Here is a 19,428-nt window from a genome sequence, read left to right as displayed (position 1 = left end):
TAATGGAAGGAATATAATGCTTTGAGAAAAACACAGATGCTCGGCTTCTGGAAATTCTGATTTTGCTGGTCTGAGCTTGGTCCAGGCGTGACTGAGATGTACATCTCGGTTTGAGTCACTTGGCCTAGACCCCACCTCCCCACCTGTCCCTCCTCCCAAGCATGTATCACGTGCCCTGCTTCTCTTGTTGAGGCAAAGGTTTCCGGAGGACGTCCACCCTCAGCAAATGGTGCCATAGGGAGCTTGCCAAGGAAGTCTTAGAACCAAAAGCAACTCCCCACACTCCCCAGACTACTGTCCAGGTCAGGCTACATTCACAGCAGCATCCCAAGCAAGCTTAATGGAGGAGAAAAGCTTTTGTAAATGGGGATTCCGCTCACAGCACGCTACCAGCCCTAAATGGCCACATTTTGTTTCCTGGCCACTGCGTCAGTCCTGCAGTCTTGTGGGCTCGTTTGCAAACTCAGCAAACGCCCTGTGTCTAGTCGTGTCTGGAGGCTGCATCCTCATGTCCCTATCACAGCAGCATCTGCTGGACGCTGTGCCGACACCACCACGCTGGGCCTTGCTGCCCGACCCAGGCCTGCCAGACGTGCCCTGCCAACCAGCAGACCCACATGCCAGCACACAGCACGGCGGCTTGTGCTTGGCCGGGAGCCAGCTCGGTGTCCTGTCCCAGCCCCACAGCCAAGTTTTGATTCCACCTTTGTGCAGAGGTCAGGGGAGAAACTGAATGCACGGAGGCCTCAGAGAACCCTGACCTCGTTTCCTGTAAGAGTTAGAAGGTCTTCCTAGCTTCATCTCACTTTTCCTGGGTGTTGTGTGCAACACAGTCAATTCATTGGGATTTTTTTTCCCCTCCTCTTCCTGCCATCTGCTCTTCAAAGGCAGAGGAAAGGCTATCAGAAAAGCAGGAGAGAGGAGAGGAGGAGGCAGGGACCTGGCTGGAAAGTTCTGAGCTGGCTGTAGAACCAAACCCCAGAACCACTGAGGGATCACAACTCCCTCAGTGAAGTTGGAGGTGTCAGGAATAAGACAGATCCTGAAGTCCCAGTACAACGTCTCTCAAGTTCAAACTCCTTCCCCACACTGCTTATAAAATAACCAAGGGCAGAAATGTTCCACTATTACAAAGGCACATCTGGAAACCTTCAACTGAATTTTACATTTAGGAGAATGTAGTCTGTTTCAGAAGGAGAAGCAAACCCTGAAGGTGAACTGGTCGTGCTTGTCATCACTGTCCTGATAGTGGCCACTTATTTGGTATGGACGTTGCAGGAACTGTAAGGAGTGTTCTACATGTATTATATTATTTAATCGGCATAACCTTTGTGAGGCTGGAAAATGTGAAGTGCCAAGCTATTAAGTGGCAGAGCTAGAGTCAGAGTGGCAAGTCCTCAGATTGCAAAACCCAGGTCCTAACGGCTGCACTGCTGGCTCCCCGGGTCCCTGCCCTGATGGGCTCTCCACTCCTAGACTCCTCCCCCAGGTGCTCCACCTACCGAGCTCATCTGTTGTTGGCAGTGGCATTTGGATGTTGAGGGCCGTTGGTTCCTGTAACAGAGACCTGGGTAGACAGGGACAGAGTGGCCGAGGCTCCATACCATCCATCCTCCAGCCACGTGTCCTCTGAGAATGGGCACCCGTAGGCCAGAATCAGACACCTCCTCCTCCCACCCCCATCCCGGGCCAGCAATTATATCTGACCTCGCTGAGTCCCCATCTAAATATAGCCCTGACCAGCCACTTCTCATTTCAGAAGCGGCAATCTACTCCAAGTCTTAGTCTGATGTACGCCAGAGTCCCCAGCTGCACGCAATGTGAAATGAATGAGCTACCCACCCCCACAGCACTACTCACCCCTGGACAATGAACCTCTTAATGGAAACCAGCTGACCCGCAGCTACAGTCCAATGGGGTCAGCTCCTGGCAGATGCAAGTGAGAGACCCTGCCTTACCTCCTCGGCTCTGCCGCCTGGAATATGTGAAGCTTGGTGAGGATGGTGTTGCTAAGTACTTACTGTGTGCTGGGATCTAACTGTCATCTAACAGCAGAATATATTGTTTATTTCCATTATGCACGAGGACACCGAGGCTCAGAGACATAAGGTAACTGTCCCCAGGTCATGCATTTGACAGGTGGCTGAGCCAGGATTTGAACCTAAGTCAGAGTCTGAAAGCCTGTGCTTTTCCACCCTGTCAGGCTGGGCTTGCTGCAGCCACCACTCCTGAGTGTTGAGGCCCCTTACTCACCCCACAATTGTTTATATTAGTAATAGATAGAAATGGTAATAATAAACACTAGTGCTTTTGCAGTTGATGATCACAAACTGCAGTCATTTTCTTTCTGATAATAAGGTAAAGTAGCTTCCCTGGTGGCTCAGTGGTAAAGAATCCACCTGTCAATGCAGGTGACGTGGGTTTGACCCCTGGGTTGGGAAGATCCCCTGGAAAAGGAAATGGCAACCCACTCCAGTATTCTTGTTTGAGAAATCCCATGGACAGAGGAGCTTGGCTGGCTATGGTCCATGGGGTCACAAAAGAGTCAGACGTGACTTAGCGACTAAACAACAACAATAATGCAACATATATTTCAGGTTGACGTCATCTAACTGTTTCAAGATCGTAAGAACTAGAGAAAGAGGCAGCTGTGAACCTACCTATTATGCAAGGTTATCAGGATGAAATAAAATAGGGAAAGATACTGGAATGAAATTCCTGGAGTCTTTTCTAGCCTTTAACTCTGATGGAATCTTCCAGCTAGAAAGGACAATAGAGATCAAGTTATGTTTGGAAACTGAGAGCCTGAGAAGCAAGGACTCCTGAGGGTCCTTGACCATGATCTCCTAGCAAGTCAGAGGCAAGTCATAGGCTAGGGCCCAGGTCTCAGGACCCCTAACACTGAGATGCTCCACCACATCAGCTAAGCTGACCCAAATGGAAGTGTGTGATGGAGTCTGAACACGTGGGGACCACAGGCAGAGGTGCCCCTTGCTCAGTATACCCATGGAGCAATGGAGTCCCCTCTGTGTTGGGTGGGAATGAGGTAGTTTTCACGTTGGGGTCTTCTGGGTGAGCACATGAGCTTGGTCAGTGACCAGCAACCTTCTCAGAAATGCCCCTCCACTCAATATGACCTAGCGAATGTTCCGAGGAGAAGGCTCGTCTATGACTCAGGGTACGTAGACGTCTAAGGTGCTGGTTATCATGAGACAGCCAAAAGGTACAGACCAATCAGTTGTGGATCCTTGTTATAGTTCCCAAATGTGAGAAATCCATGAGTATAAAGAAAAATAGCGACTTTGACCCTAAAATATATTTGGAGCTAATTAATTGGGTTTAAAAGACTAATGTTTAAAACATCTTTTGAAAATTATTTTAATTTGCTAAGTTGAAAATTTTTAATTATGCCCTGTCTGTGAAAAACGTGGACTTTCCAGAGCTGACCTCTGTTAGCAGTTTTACTATCACTCTGGATGCAATTCTCTGCCCCAAAATATGTCTGTATTAGAAATACAGAGTTGTCTCTTAAAAGTAAAAATTGAGTCTTAATATACTTTTCCTGTAACTTGTTTTTATAAATTGAAGTATTGTTAACTTGGGGGCTTCCCAGGTGGTGCTAATGGTAAAGAACTCACCTGCCAATTCAGGAGACGTAAGAGATAAGGTTCGACCCCTGGGTCAGGAAGATCCTCTGGAGGAGGACATGGCAACCCACTCCAGTCTTCTTGCCTGGAGAATCCCATGGACACAGGAGCCTGGCGGGCTACAGTCCGTGGGTCACAAGAGTTGGACATGACTGAAGCTATTTAGCATGCTCACGTAGTTGATTTACAATATTGTGTTAGTTTCAGGTGTACAACAAAGTGCTTCATATATATATATGTGTGTATATATCTATTCCTTTATTGATTCTTTTCTATTATCATTTATTACAAAACAATGAATAGTTTCCTGTGCTATACAGTAAACCCTTGTTGTTTATGTCACTTGCTTTTTTAACTCAAAGATGGGTCGTGAATATCTTTCCATGTGCATGATGCACACATACTTTATTTCAGAGTATGGATGTCGCACGATTTATTTTACCAGTCCGCTAAGGATGAACATTTTAGGGTCTTTCCAAATAGTCGTTATCACATAGAGATTGTTCACAGCCATGCACCTATGTGTGTGTGTTTAGTCGCTCAGTCATGTCTGACTCTTTGCTACCCCATGGACGGCAGCCCACCAGGCTCCTCTGTCCATGGGGATTCTCCAGGCAGGAATACTGGAGTGGGTTACCATTTCCTTCTCCAGGAGATCCCTCCAACCCAGGGAGAGAACCCAGGGCTCCCACATTGCAGGTGGGTTCTTTACCGTCTGAGCCACCAGCAAAGCCTTGCCCCTGTGTGCAGGTGCTAGTGTTTCTGTAAGAAAGATTCTAAGAGGAAGACTTGCTGGGTCATTTTAGATTTTGGTAATAACTACAGAATGACTCCTAAAAAAGGTTGTACTAATCTAAACCCCCCGCCAACAGTGTATAAAGCATAAAACCCCTTGAAAATGCTGGCATTTTAGCTGCTGTCCTTTCATATTTGAAGAACTCTGAAAAACGCCCTCCGGGCAGCATCTCTTAATGAAAAGGTCACATTTGCCCGAGTGGGCAAAGATGATGCACATCCAAGGATGACTCAGACATCAGAGGACCCCCTCCACTTCCCCCAGCAGCAAACTGACTCCTGACCTCACAAGGGGAGCTCACGTAGGTCTGTGAGAGTTCGCTGGCTACACTGAGGCGGGCAGTGAGAGCTGAGAAAGGGGATTTAGGTTTCTTTGGGTCTCTGTGGTCTCTATCTCCTTCCTAAGCCAGTAGCACCTGGCTGTGGGAGAAGAGACGCAATGGTGATAGGACCTCAAAGGCTCCCTGCTGAAGGGTATCCGTTTCCTTTCACCTGGACACCATGATTTTTCCCAGGATCGAATTCCTTTTTTTGAAGGAAGATGTTTGTCTGCTGTCCAAAGGAGCCACCTCACCAGAAAGGGATTCTGCAAGAACAGCCATATTGGTTTGCAAAGCTGCTCCCATGGCCCAGAGATGCATGCAAACACCACCCTTGTTACCAGGCACACTTGTCTGGGCATACACACTTGAGCCACTGTGCACTCATTCACATCGGTGTGCGATTTGCCCACAGCCACTCTTGGGTCTGAACGGTCAGACCCAAGCTGGAGATGCTACCAGCACTGCCCTCGACAGAAGGCAGTTAGAGTGAAGGCTGGGTGCTGGGTGGAGGAGGCCTGCCCTGCCACTTCCCACAAAGCTGTGCCAGCAAGCCAGAGGGTCTCGGCATATGCCTTGGAACTTGCTTGGCTCAGCAGCCAGGCCTGGATAAAGGTGTCACCGTGCCAGCCCCTCCTCTATCCCCTTCTTGAATGCAGGAACAAAGGCCCCCCTTGAGCAGGCTGAGTTTGGGAAACTCACACCAGCAGGTCCCCCAGTCCCCGCTTGGATGGGTCCATGGTCTGTCAGCGGAGCTCGGTGAAAGATGGCTGGACCCGGAGCAGCATTTTGATCCCAGGACAAAGGCTCCTTCCCACCTGCTGGGCTCAGGGGTGGAGTGGGGAGAGAGGTTCACATTCTTCTCTCCCTGGGTGTGGGTCCCGGGGCTCGGCCTCCTCCTTCATCCCTGACCCTCAGGCTAGGTCATGAGCATATATCTTGGGCAGGAGCCTGTATCTAGGGGTTGGGTGTCAAAGGGTAATGTTGGTAGCCACGTGGCCCTGGAAAAACCCTGCAGCAGCTGAGCTTCACCTGAAAAAATGAGGGGACTGGCAGCTAGATTGTTTCTAGCTATCCCCCTTCTTTGGCCACCTGATGCTCAGAGTCAACTCATTGGAGAAGACCCTGATGCTGGGAAAGACTGAAGGCAGGAGGAGAAGGGGCGATAGAGGAGATGGTTGGATGGCGTCACCGACTCAATGGACGTGAGTTTGAGCAAGATATGGGAGACAGTGAAGGACAGGGAAGCTTGGCATGCTGCAGTCCACGGGGTCACAAAGAGTCACACACGACTTAGAGACTGAACAACAACACCCCCCTTCTGCTATTAACGCTGTGAAACACTCCTCCAACCCTAGGTACCTTCTCACTCACATGTTGGGTGTGGGTCTTTCTGGGCAGGATGTGGGTGTGCTGACTGCCCATCTCCTCTATCAGATGCACTGGGTTGGCCCACCTTGCAAGGTCTCCTGAGCTCACTGTGAATGAGAGCCCAGAGAGGGCCAAGAATTTGACCTTTACTCAAAGCAACGAACTTGTGGCAATAATCCAGAAATTGTAGATTTCAGGGGAGGGTAGCCAAGACTGTCAAGTCGTTGATCTCCATGGGGTCCTTGGGATATGTAGGAGCTTGACAGGAACCAAGTTTATTTCTTCATTCATTCATGCATGGAAGCCTTCACTCTCTTGCTCATTAATTCTCATTTGCTGTGCCTGAGCTGAGTGCCAAGTGTGGTGGGCTAAAGATGACTTTGCACCACTCCTCGGGGGGCATTTCACCTGAGAAAGATGCTGAAACGACAGAGTTGTTCTTGGCATTGCACTAACTTGTTTGTATCTGTCATCTCAATGCATCCCAGAAACAACCCTTCAGGGCACTCCCTCTCATCCCTAGATAAGGGAAAGAAGATTCAGATAGGTTAAGTACATTGTCCAAGTCACACAGGAAGTGGCAGATCCAGGATTCAAATCCAGGTGTGCTGTCCCCAGTGAGTCACTTAAAAACCTTATTTGCCAAATTGTCAGGCTCTCTCTTAGAAAAACTACTGTGTACTGCTATTAAAAAAAAAAAAAAATCCAGGTGTGCCTTTCCCCCAAATCTCTGCTTCTACTTGGCTCTGAGAGAAAGGATTCCAAACTGTTGTCCTCTCCAACCATGCTTAAAAGGAGCCAAAGGACCTGCCTGGAAAAAGAAGGGTTCTCTGAGACCTGCTGTCAGCCTCTCTTTAGGGCTCCTACACAGTGATGGACCTCTTTGACCCCGTGAAGGGGCCCCTTGGCCCCTGAACTCAGCCAAAGCTTCCTCGTTTACAGCCAAAGCTTCCTCGTTTACAGCCAAAGCTTCCTCCAATGCTATGGAATTCTCAACCCTGGAACCTGGATTTGGTGGAGAGACTAGGGGTTTCTCAGTCCCCTGACCTGGGTGCAGGTAGTGGGTGCGTGCTGGCCGGATGCAGTCTGCCCCGGCTTCATTTCCGTTTCCGCCTTGGCCACCGCCCTGCTGTGTGACCTTGGGCAAGCTGCTCAGCCTCTCTGGGTTGTGGCTTTTCCATCTGTGCAACGGGGAAGGGGATGGCTCCTCGCTTGGTGAGAGGTCTGGCTGAAGAGAAGGCAGGCCATTGTGGTGGAGCTCACACCAGGAGGCGTGAGGGTGGGGTAATTTCTCAAGGCTGCAGAAATCGCGCGGAGCGCTCCTGGCCCAGCTACTGCCATTTGCTAATGAGGAGCAGCATATGTTGATGATTCCGGCGTCAAGCTCACTCCTTGGCTGTCCGAGTTCCCAGAGCAAACTGGCTTCCTATTAGGCATTTATACTTATTAATAGCAGCAAATTGCAGCCCTCCGCAACATCTGCTACTTTTTATTTGCAAAGAGCTTCCCAGACTATTTGTATTAGTAGTATTTTGTGACGGATTCTCTGAGGCAGAGGAGGCCCAGGTCCTCTGATCTGAAAACGAGACCAGGGAGGCATGAGAAAGGGAGAGGGTTTGTCCAAGGTCACCCAGACATCCAGAAGGGATGAGAGCCCGGGACCTCAGCCCCCCAAGCCTTGTGCTCTGGGGCTGTCATCCTTGCTAGATCTGAGTATTTATGGATGAACTTGACCCCAGAACCTCCTGCCGAGAGGCAGGTGGGGACAATGGTGACGGTGCCCTTGATCCTGGGCATCAGTCTGCTCTCAAGTAAGTGAGGCCCCTGCTGAATGAGCCCGTTGGCCAGAAGGCAAGCAGAAGAAATTGCAAAGTTCAAGGCAAATTATTCCTGAGGAGCTTTTATTACTGCCAAGTAGATAAAATCATTTCCTGGCACTGGAACCGCCAGGAGGTCAGAACAGAGGGTCCTGCAAGCATCTATGCTTCCAGTCAGCTCTCCACCTCTGCAGAGCCATAGTCTCTGTCTGGAGTCTTTTCAGGCATTTTGCTCAGGGCCCGGGCCTCCCTGATGTCTACAGATCTATGGTCATAGAGAGTTTGGTCAGCGTAGGAGATACTAGGAAGTTTCATTTGTCTAGTCCCAGTCTTAAATAATCTCTCCCACATGGTACCAGATGCATATAATCTGAGCGTTTATGTAGACCTGTCTGGTGGTCAGGACTGAAACTACCTGTACCACATTGCTACCTTACCCCTCCTCATTCAGCCTCTCCCCTCTCCCCTTCACAGGACCTTTGCACCCAGGTGTGACTTTCTTCCTTTATATTGGACCTGTGTATCAGTTAGCTATTGTCTCCAAAATCCTGTGTAACAAACCACCCCCAAACTCAGTAGCATACAATAGTAAGCATTGATTCTCATTCTCACAGACCTGCAGATCCATTGCACGTCACCTGATCTAGGCTAAGCGAGGCAGTTCTGCTTGAAGCTGCCACAGCAGCTGGATTCCTTTCCTTTCTGGGGGTTGGGTTCAGGTCTCTCCACATGGGTTCATTTTGCAGAAGAGGAAGCGGCTACCTGGGGAAGCTCTCTTCATGGCAGTGGCAGAAGCATGGAGGGCAAGACCAAGCACATGGGCCTATCTCAAACCTTTGCCCTGTGCTTGCTGCCATCCCCTGGGCCAGATTCAGTCCGGAGGCCAAGCCCAAGGTCGAGGGATGGTAAGAGCACTTCACCTCTCCATTCACCATGAGGTCAGGTAAAAATAAGCATGGGGGTGTCAGAAGCTACTTTAGGGAAGTAAAGAGTTGGGCCTCATAACACAATCTGCCAGAGCCTGTGACCAGCCTTCTGACCCCAGCCTCTCTTGCCAGTCTGCCAAGTGGAGAAATACCTGCCACCTCTGAGCAAAGGTACTTGGCTTCCCTGGTGGCTCAGCTGGTAAAGAATCTGCCTGCAATGCGGGAGACCTGGGTTCAATCCTTGGGTTGGGAAGATCCCCTGGGGAAGGGAAAGGCTACCCATTCCAGTATTCTGGCCTGGAGAATTCCATGGACTGTATAGTCCATGGGTTCGCAAAGAGTCGGACCGGGACACGACTGAGCGACTTTCACTTTCTAAGCAAAGAGGATATGAGTGGCTGTGTTCCAGGCACCTGGAGGGACAGGAAATAAGCACAGCTTCCTGGACCAGTGCTCAGCCACCACAAGTTCATGTCCTGGCCGTGAGGGGCTTAGAGGCCATCAAGGGGAGACAGGGCTCTGCAAAAGGCCTTCATGGCCCCACGGCAGCAGAAACAGAGCCTTGGAGAGGCAATCACAGGCCACCAAAGGAGGTACTTAGGGAGGCTTTCCCGAGACCATGATGCTAGTACCATACGGATTGCTAAGTTAATAATTTTCTAGACAAGGACAGACTTTTCCCAACTCTCCTTCCTTTGCTTGGGGACAGGAGACAGAACAGCAGCGGGGACGGTGAGTACCAGGCACAGTATCCCCACAGGTTGACAGCTCGCAGCACCCTCTCGGAGCTTCTTCATGCGTCATCTTTCCTCATTTTTTTCTTTTTTTCTTTTTTTTTTTTTTGACAATTTTGAAGGAAATTGGGTACTTACGAAGCCTTTTGGACATTTAAATTAACTCCCACCATCAGGCTCAGTGTATCTACTGTAGCATTAGCATCCAATTATAAGAGGAGAGATGGAGCAATAACTCACACTTAGACCAGAATGTCAAACGCTTAAACAAATTAGAGGTACACACACAGACTGGATGCTCTATGTATGGAACATTCCTGAATGTAATCAGCAGAACAGCAGGCACCCTTTGGAATGTTAACGGCAACAGGCAGAGTGGGACCCTATTGCTGGAGGAAAGCATCTTTCAGAATATCAGGGAAACCAGACAGGGGCTTGGCTGTAGGGGCCAGAACTCAGGGCAACTTAGAAAATTCCTCCTGCTGCCATGAGCACACCCAGGCCCAGGCCCCAGGCCCAGCAGAGAATAGGTTCCATTGATTAGAGTGAAGAAGCTTATAAAGACCAAGGTCGTGAACTGAACCCTTGTGTGGGCTCCTTTGCTCTGCGGTCAGCCACTCCTTGTCTTCCTGTCCCAGGTCATTGTTTTGTAACTTCATGGTCTTGCGCATGGGGCTGGACAGATAAAAGAGTAGAGAGGATGATTCTATGGAGCATAGTTTCAAAGCAGACACAACTACATTGTATTATTTAGGGAAGTTTACCTTGGTGGCCAAAGGATAGAGCAAACCATTGTGATTCCCAGGAAGGTCATGGAGGGGAGAAAGAGGTGAGATGCAGATGGGCACATAGATGCTCCTGGTCATAATTAGGAATGAGAAATGCTGAGGCAGAGGCTGAATTTGAGGACAATTGGATAAAACCAGGGGCCATTTGACCACACAGGAAGTGTGTGAATTCCAAACCTCTCCCCAGTGCCTCTAGGAAGGGGTGAGATGTGAGGCATGGTTCTGGATGGAACAAGACTAAGACATTATTTTTCCAAGTCAGGAAACAGAGGTGCAGAGCTTGAGAGTGACAGGTCCACTTACATGACAATACAAGATAAGAGACATTCATCCCAAACTCTTTTGTCCATTTGAGATTAAATTGAATTGTGATGCCTATCTTTTCACTCAAGGATCTCAGAATATTTCATGAGTATGAATTTATTATCAGTCTACCAACAGAAAGCATCTCCCCCTTGATCCAGGCTCCTAGGCAGGAAATAGGTGTTCTTATATCCACCCAATAGTGTTTAAAATTTTTTTTTTATTATAGTAAAATACACCTCACATAAATTTGCTATCTTATCCATTTTAAGTGTTTGGTAGCATCAAGTGCATTCTCCTTGTGCTGCAACCATTCCCACCATTCTTCACCAGCAACTGTTTCTTCTTCCCAAACTGCCTATTAAATACTTACTCCCCATTCCCTTTCCCTCAGCCACTGGCAACCACTTTTTACTTTCTGTCTCTGTGGATTTGACTATTCTGGATCTCATGTAAGTGGCATCATGCAATATTTGTCTTTTTGTGACTGACTTATTTCACTTAGCATAATGTTTTTAAGGTTCATCCATGCTATAGTCTGAATTTCCTTCCTTTCTGAGGCTGAACAATGTTTAATTGTGTGTATATTCCACATTTTATTTATCCATTCTTTTTTTTTTTAATCCATTTCGGTATCCATTCATCTGTCCATGGGCACTTGGGTGTCTACCTTTGGGCTATAATGAATAATGTTGCTATGAATATTTGTGTATAAGTTCAAGTACCTGCTTTCAATTCTTTGGGAATATGTACCCAGAAGTAGAATTACTAGATAGTATGATAAATTCTAAGTTTAGTTTTTTGAGGAACTGCCAAACTGCCCAATAGATTTTTGCCTAAAGCTGACAGAATGGGTCAGGAAGACTGCCCTACTAGAACCTTCCACCCCAGGAGCCCCACTCTCTCCCAGCATGGTGTAAACACACAAAGGTCCTGAGAAGCAGTGGCAGGGGTGGGGTGCTCCTGTCTCTAGAAGCAACGAGGGGGCAATTGCAGCCCCTGAGTCAGCACCTCTCCTGGAGTCCAGCGGCCAGGGGACAGCCCTGTCTCGTCTGTGGTCTCTGAGACCATCCGCCACTAGGGTACACTCATCTCTAGATATGTCACGTTGCTATCTGACTTGTTCTCCAAGCAGAAGCCCCCCTCCATGACTTTCTTTTTTCACCTCTTCCTGTGGTCTGAATTCCCTCACTCGGTTAATTAGCATGCCTGGCACTGTAGCTGAAGACTTTAATCAGCGTGGGGTGCTTTTAATTAATCGTGGCTCTGCATCTGGAGTGGTTTGTGTTCCCGGGTCAGGAGAGGAGTGGAGATGGGGGATGGGAGAGGCGGCTTTGTTCCGTGTCAGGAGCAGGTGGAGAAGTTACATATCTGGAGAGAGAGAATCCCAGCGCCAAGGTGACTCCGAATCTATCGACCACGGGTGCAGCTTCCTAGTAAGGTGCGGCCAGGAACCAGAGCCGTTAGGGTACAGAAGGGCACCCAGATAAATGGTGGGCTAAATCTAATTTTCAAAAGCAATCTGAAGTGTCAGGCAAATTTCTGATGCTCTCCAGATTACATGGGGTAGGGAGTAAGGCAAAGCAACGATGTACATTGGGAGTTATGGGGTCCCCCTTGGAGAGGTGGTCGTGCTGGAGAATACTGCCTGAAAGTGGGACTTTGGACATTTCTCTGGGCCTGGCTTTCTTTGGGAAAGTCCTGCAAAGGTGAAGGGAGGTGGCACTCAGCTTTTAAATAATGGCAGCTCTTCTATGTGGACTGTCAGAATCCTAGTGGTTCCCCCATTTTAGCATCCATTCTTTGAGGAGAATGGAGAAAACATAGGTAAAGGTCAGAAGAGTAATAACAAATGACTGAACATATAGATAGAAAGAGCCTCTAAGAAAAGGTGAAAGGAAGTTAGGTAGCATAATAACTTCCCAGGACTTCTACAGGGATTTCCCTGATGAAAAGCAAAAAACAAGTTCCTAACTGATATAATAGATGGTAGAATAAATCCAGGAAGCCAGGCCAGAGTGAAGCAATGGATGGTTTAGGAGCAAACATCACAGTTCAAGGAGGAAATGATGTGATCAAGTTCCTAAAAGAGAAAAGTTCTTCCTGGCATTAAACTCCTGACCAAGTTCATGAGACCTAGGAAGGCTGTCAGGGCAGTTTTGGGGTGACGGGGGAGGGGGCAGTAAAGTGACAGTGCGGTAAGGAGTGAGTATTAATGACAACTTTCCTTTCTCGGTCGGCTTTTCCTGCTCTCTTTCACCATTCCGTAACTGACTGGGGAATTAGAACTACTGACCTAACCTGTCAGATCATAGACTTTCAAGGCACTTGTGATCCATGCTGTTACTGTGTGCTTTTACTTAGACCGCCCCCCCCAAGCTTGGGCTTCCCTGGTGACTCAGAGGGTAAATAAATGGCCTGCAATGCCAGAGACCTGAGTTCAATCCCTGGGCCAGGAAGATCTCCTGAAGGAGGAAATGGCAACCCACTCCAGTATTCTTGCCTGGAGAATCCCATGGATGGAGGAGCCTGACAGGCTACAGTCCATGGGGTCACAAAGAGTTGGACACGACTGAGTGACTATTAATGACTATTAATGTCACTATTAATGACAAAGATGACAGTAATAAAAACTTTCACTTATGATGTGTTTGATCAGTCACAAAGTGAAAGAAAGTGAAAGTGTTAGTCATTCAGTAGTGTCCAAAATTGATGGGGACTCTGTGAATTAATGGGGACCTTTATCTCCACGTTGAAAGATAAGGGAAAAAATGGGACTCAGAGACAATAAGATCTTATCACAAGTAAATAGTGAAACCAGAATTTGAACCCAGCTCTGAAGTCTCATACACTCTTTCCAACCAAATGTAAATGGCTCTTGTTTAAAATCAACAGAGGCGAGGCTTTACAATTCCGGTTGGTGGCGGTGGTGTTGTTCAGTCGCTAAGTCATGTCCGATTCTTGGCAAGCCCAAGAGCTTCAGCACATCAGGCTTCCCTGTCCTTCACTATATCCCAGAGTTTGCTCAAATTCATGTCCACTGAGTCGGTGATGCTATCTAACAATTCCGGGTACTGATATTATTAAATACCAGTTGCAAGATGTTTTTAGAAATGTGAATATAAAGGCTTTGGAGGAGATCAGATTCAGCAAGCAGCTGGCTCTATGTGCTGTACACCCCAGAATCCCATGGCATGGCCATCTGAGACAGATTACAGACCATGTCCCTGGGAGAAACCAAGGAGGATTAATTAAGTTTAGACCAAGAAAATGCTTTTGATTGAGCAAGCCATGATTTCCTCTTTAAGCCTGTGCAAAATATGGAGTGCTAGACAAGCAGCTGGAACATATGAAAACATTATTGTGTGCTTATGTTACCAACTTTCATCATCTATGGCCCCCTTTATTACTTTTTTCATCACTAGGCATCCAGTTTTGAAAGATTTTTGCCTACTAAACCAACTGTATTTATTAAGTAATAATATATTTCCTGTTTTTAATATGGCAAATACATCACAGAGTATGCACACAAACAGAAAACAGCAACAATCCAATTTCCATTGGGCTTTTGGAAATATTAAGAATAGCTGTGGATCTCGTTACCACTTGTGAATTCCTAGGAGTCTATGCGCTTCGGGCTGGGTACCATTATTCATATGCTTACATGGCCAGTGTGTCTATGCCCATTTAATGGGTAGGTAAGGAAATGAAAGAGGCAATAGGAAGCAGGTCGGTTCCTGGCTATGTGTAGAGTCAGGGGTGTAATTTATAAGAGGCTGATTGTCAGAATCAATTACGAAAATGGGAAGGTTATATGTATGCAGAGCCGAGGCATGGCCCAGGCTGATCGCGTGAGAGGTCATAGAAGGAAAGATAAAATTCCAAATGTCCAAAAAGACATCTGAGAGTGTGGAGAAAGGGCCACCAAGGCCAAGGGCAAATCTATAGGAACAGGAGCAGGAGCAAGCTAAAAGGTACCTTGGAAGAAGTGAAAACACATGGTGGTCATTAATATTGCCCAATGGGCACGTGAGAAAACAGGAAAAATATATAAAGGGGGGAATAAAATTAAAGTAGAAAAGAAAAAGAAATCATGTGGGATTGGAAAATAGCAATTAATGAATTATTAATTCCAAAAGAGTTCTGAGACTAATTGAGCAGACTCCAGTGCCAGTTTGCCTGTGCGTGAGTTACAAGTAGCCCCTGCCAAGTGCTACATAATTTTATGGCGGCAGATGCCCCATGAAGCAGCAGGGAACACACAGCTTCTGCATTTGCTCTAACGCACAGAGGCTCAGCCAGGTCAGGTGATTTATCCTTCATCATGTCTACTGTCTGATGGCAAGAAATTAAAAAAGGATAACCAGCCTGGATGGGATGGGAGTTTAGGGGAGAATGGATATATGTGGATTCATGTATATGTATGGCCGAGTCCCTATGCTATTCACCTGAAACCATCACAACATTGTTAATGCTGTGATATAATCGCCTATGTGTGCATGCATGCTAAGTCGCTTCAGTCCAACTCTCTGTGACCCCATGGACTCTAGCCCACTAGGCTCCTCTGTTCATGGGATTCTCCATGCAAGAATTCAGGAGTGGGTTGCCATGCCCTCTTCCAGGGGATCTTCCCAACCCAGGGATCGAACCTGAGAATCTTATGTCTCCTGCATTGGCAGGCAGGTTCTTTACCACTAGCTCCACCTGGGAAGCCCATATTTGCCTATACCCTAATACAAAATACAAAATTTGGAGGAAAAAAAAAAAAGATAAGCACATCAAATTCTCTTAGCTCAAGCTGAAAGATTAGGTAAGAAGTCCTCCACTGAGATAAAAAGGTATCCCAAATGGAAAAGAATGATTACCAAAAAATAGAACCTTTTTGTAAAGAAGAAACTGGCAAAAGTGGAGAAGAAAGACCAAGGCTCTAGGAAGAAAATTAAAATTCCATTTGATCCTGTGTATCGCTATTAAGTACCTCCTATCTCTCAGGCCCTGAGAAATCATGTCAAAAGACATCGGGGCAAAGCTATGTTGGAGAACAAAGAAATTCAAAAGATCTTTATGGGGATGCAGGAAATAGAAGCATCTGGGCTAAACAGAAATGTCATGTGGAACATTTTACATTAACAAGCGGCTGGTGAAAGTGAAGATAAAGTTTTGGGGTTGGAGAGGAAGCCTCTAGTCATGAAAGGAGTGTGGGTAGGAAGAGAAATAGCAACAGCTGCTCTTTAAAAGCACCAGAGTGAACAACTCTGCGAGCCAGTTGGCCAACATTATGAGAAAGAGAGAGTGGGCAAATGAGAGCATGAAGCGAGTGGATTACCCCTTGTTACAGAGAGAGAAGAAGGTACTGGACTTGGGTGCAATGCTCTCTGGAACCACAAAAATGATGAAACTTGAAGGAGAAGGTCTGGGAAGTGGGGGGAAGGAGAAACATGAATGGAGAAAGAAGGAGCATCTATGTTGACTACATTGATAAGAGAGAAATGTGTGATGAATTGCATGTTTGTAGCGATATTTGAGGGTTTGGATGGTGGGAAAATTTAAATGTACAGGATATAAATATCTTTGACAACAATGTGATATAAATTCTTTGGCGTCTATTCCCAGGGACTTCTAAGAAAATAACCAATGCTTATGTGGCCATCTGCTCAAATACGATCCTCCAGGTCCCTTTCAGATCTGGGGCTCTAGGACCCTTCCTGCTACTGCACGGTCTTAGATGATACACCTGATGAGATCACATCAGTTCCTGGTAGACTACAGGCTGTTGTACAAAGTCTTGACCTCTGTCTCTCCTGTGGCCCTGTCCTAGCTCACCAGAGTCCCCGTGGAGTCCTGTGGTCAGTATCGGAGCTGCAGTGAGTGCCTTGGCTCGGGCGACCCCCACTGTGGCTGGTGTGTGCTCCACAACACGTGAGTACCTCTGGGCAGTTTCCTCCTGCTTCCCACATCCCCAGGTAATTCTCTTCCTCTTTGTCTTCTTCTCTGTCACTGCTCTCCTACGATTTGACCTCTCTCTTCTCTTCCTCTCTTTTCTTACTTGTATCCTTACTTGTATCCTCCCTTGTATCCTTTGTCAATCTTATCTCCCTTCTTGTGTTCTGACTTCACTTTGAGTTGTTAATTTCCCATAAAAATGTATGGAAATATCAACGTGGGAATGGTGAATGAGTCAGGATATGGGGTCACCTGGGATCATTACACTCCAGGGGGCTGGAGGGAGATCTCTGGACATTTGTGGCTGCCATTTGACTGCAGACTGACATTCCAGGGCTGAACAGAAAGAAAAAGGCATTGGACTCTTTTCTCCAAGCTCACATGGGCCGCTAAATCATGTATGCGATTAGTGATTCCACACTTGACAGACTTCAATGCCTCCCCAGAATCTGGTATTTTAGGGTTAAGTTCAAGTGTGTAGCACCTAAAGGCTCTCCTTGGGGCTGTCCAAATATTCAACTGGCTGTCAGAGCGCCCTGTGCCCGGGGTTACTAGACCAGTGGGTGAAACTCTGCCCTAGTGTTGGCCACTCCCACCATGTGCCTCTTCCTTGCTGGCTCTGTTTGACTCTCCAGAAGTGGAAAGAAGGTAATGGTGCACAGTGGAGGCAGATGGATCCTGATAAATGAATCGAGGGATGAAAGTAGGGTATAGACAACTGCCCAGACACATGGGGAGAACTGAAAGCCTTTCTTAGTGGGATCCAAAGACCCTTGGCCTTGGCATTGCTGACTGGAAGAACCATCAGTAGTTGGGTCCCACTCAAGCTTTCATTGCAGGAACCCCAGGCTTCTAGTTAACAGTTGAAACCTGACATGCTATGAGTTGGATATGTGCATGCCTGCATGCTACGTCGCTTCCATTGTGTCCAACTCTTTGCAACCCCATGGACTTTAGCCCACCAGGCTCCTCTGTCCATGGGATTCTCCAGGCAAGAATACTGGACACAAGTATCATAAATTAAAAAAAAAAAAAAAAGACTTAAGATTTCTTTCTAAGAGCCTGAACTGTGTGTGATCAATGATATTTACTAGTAATTTCCAACTATAAGAAGGTGGAGGCAGGGTCCTGCCTCAGTCTACCCTAGGAATGCCTCTGACAGGTAGAGTGACCCCTTAAATTCTAACACATCCTCTCCAAAGGGCCCAGGATGGGCAACCTCCCTTCTCTGAGTGACAGTCTCAGGCATCACGGGACCTTAAGTTCTCTAAGGAAAGGTTTGAAAGTCCTCAGGCTTAGTGTTGGGGTGGGGAAAAATGGAGGCCCATCGACCTACGCTGAAATACACACAGCTCAGAGATGACGGGAAAGCTGGGGAGAGGAGCATACCCAAAGCTGTGTATCATAACAGAGAGCGGTGATGCCTGAGACTGGCTGGCATGCAGAGGATGGGAGAGACTGCATTCAGAAGCCAGGTCAGCTCTGATCAACGCAGAAGAGTTGCCCAGATGATATTTTACAAGGCAGCAGGGCAGTCGTCTTCTTTGTCCCACTCAGTGAGGCCTCTCAGAAAGGGGCCGTGCTCCAGATCCATGGCTTCCTTGGGGGCCTTTGGCAGCTGGCGTTCAGCTCGGCCAAGGATGGCTCAGCTGCTCCTGGCATGAGGCTCTCACACCTGGCATCATTTAAGGGCAATCAGGAAGGCTGACCCCCTCTGACATGCTATGCCTATGGGACCTGAAGGCCAGCCTCTGTGTCAGCTGTGACCCTGCCTGGTGATGCTGGCCCGCCCCGCATAGCACGGAGCCCTGTGAGGAACAGGGCCCCTGAGGCTCTGAGACAGCAGCATGGGGGGCTGCAAGTACTCCCACCTCCCCACTCTAGAGCCAAGCTAAACGAGAATGACAGGAGCAGGTCCCAGAGATGACCTCCTACCTGGCCTCAGTTTCCCCTCAGTAACCTAATACCTGCCTCCTGTCAAGTGGCAGAAAACAGGAGTGGGCTGGGTCCAGACAGCTCATGAAGGAGGCCGCCAGCCTGCACTGGGAGGCCCGGCCACTCTATCCTCAGCATGGCCTAAAGTAAACAGCCATGGATGTGAACTTTGGGCGTCTGCTGCCAAGTCCAAATTGCACATCCCCCAGCTGTGCAGCCCCCTGGGGCAGCAGCCCAGCTCCAGAGTGCTCTGCGGCTCAAGGAGTGGTTCTCTGTGACCTTGAGCCTCCTGCTGTGGGAAGGACCTGGTGCTCGGGGCTGTGCTGATGTAAAGCCCAACTCCCCAGGAGCACTCAGCTCGTGAGCATCCTAGACCAAAGCTAGCTGCCCTCTGTGACACTCTGTACATGGATCCTTCCTCCCTCCCGGAGTTAATAACCAGGAGAACCCTCTGGCCGACATGGTCAGGTGAAGAAGAATGGATCCCTGGGTCTTCTAAGATGCTTTAAATCAGGATTTAATATTTCATTTACGTAGAGTGAGAGAAATAGACACTCTGTGTACAGTCTGAAAAATTTTAATCAATGCAAAACCCAGGTAATCCACACCCCATCAAGATATACAATATTCTCTTATCCAGAAAGGCTATGACAAACCTAGACATCATATTAAAAGCAGAAACATTACTTTGCCCACAAAGGTCTGTACAGTCAAAGCTATGGTTTTTCCAGTAGTCATCTACTGATGTGAGAGTTGGAACATGAAGAAGGCTGAGCACCAAAGAATTGATGCTTTCGAATTGTGGAAAAGACTCTTGAGAGTCCCTTGGACTGCAAGGAGATTAAACCA

General features: G+C 47.7%; 1 protein-coding gene across 1 annotated transcript in view; it reads left to right on the top strand.

Annotated features, from left to right (window-relative positions):
• PLXNA4 (plexin A4) overlaps nt 1–19,428 on the top strand; it is a 471,238-nt gene that overhangs the window by 343,544 nt on the left and 108,266 nt on the right. The window contains exon 5 of the mRNA XM_043463742.1: nt 16,520–16,620. Coding sequence (XP_043319677.1) covers nt 16,520–16,620 — 101 coding nt within the window. The remainder of the gene's footprint in view (nt 1–16,519; nt 16,621–19,428) is intronic.

This window comes from Cervus canadensis, chromosome 3, assembly GCF_019320065.1.
Source record: "Cervus canadensis isolate Bull #8, Minnesota chromosome 3, ASM1932006v1, whole genome shotgun sequence".
In the NCBI taxonomy this organism is placed as follows: Eukaryota; Metazoa; Chordata; class Mammalia; order Artiodactyla; family Cervidae; genus Cervus; species Cervus canadensis.
Note: the sequence above shows the minus strand (reverse complement) of the source record. Positions and strands in the feature narration are given on the sequence as shown.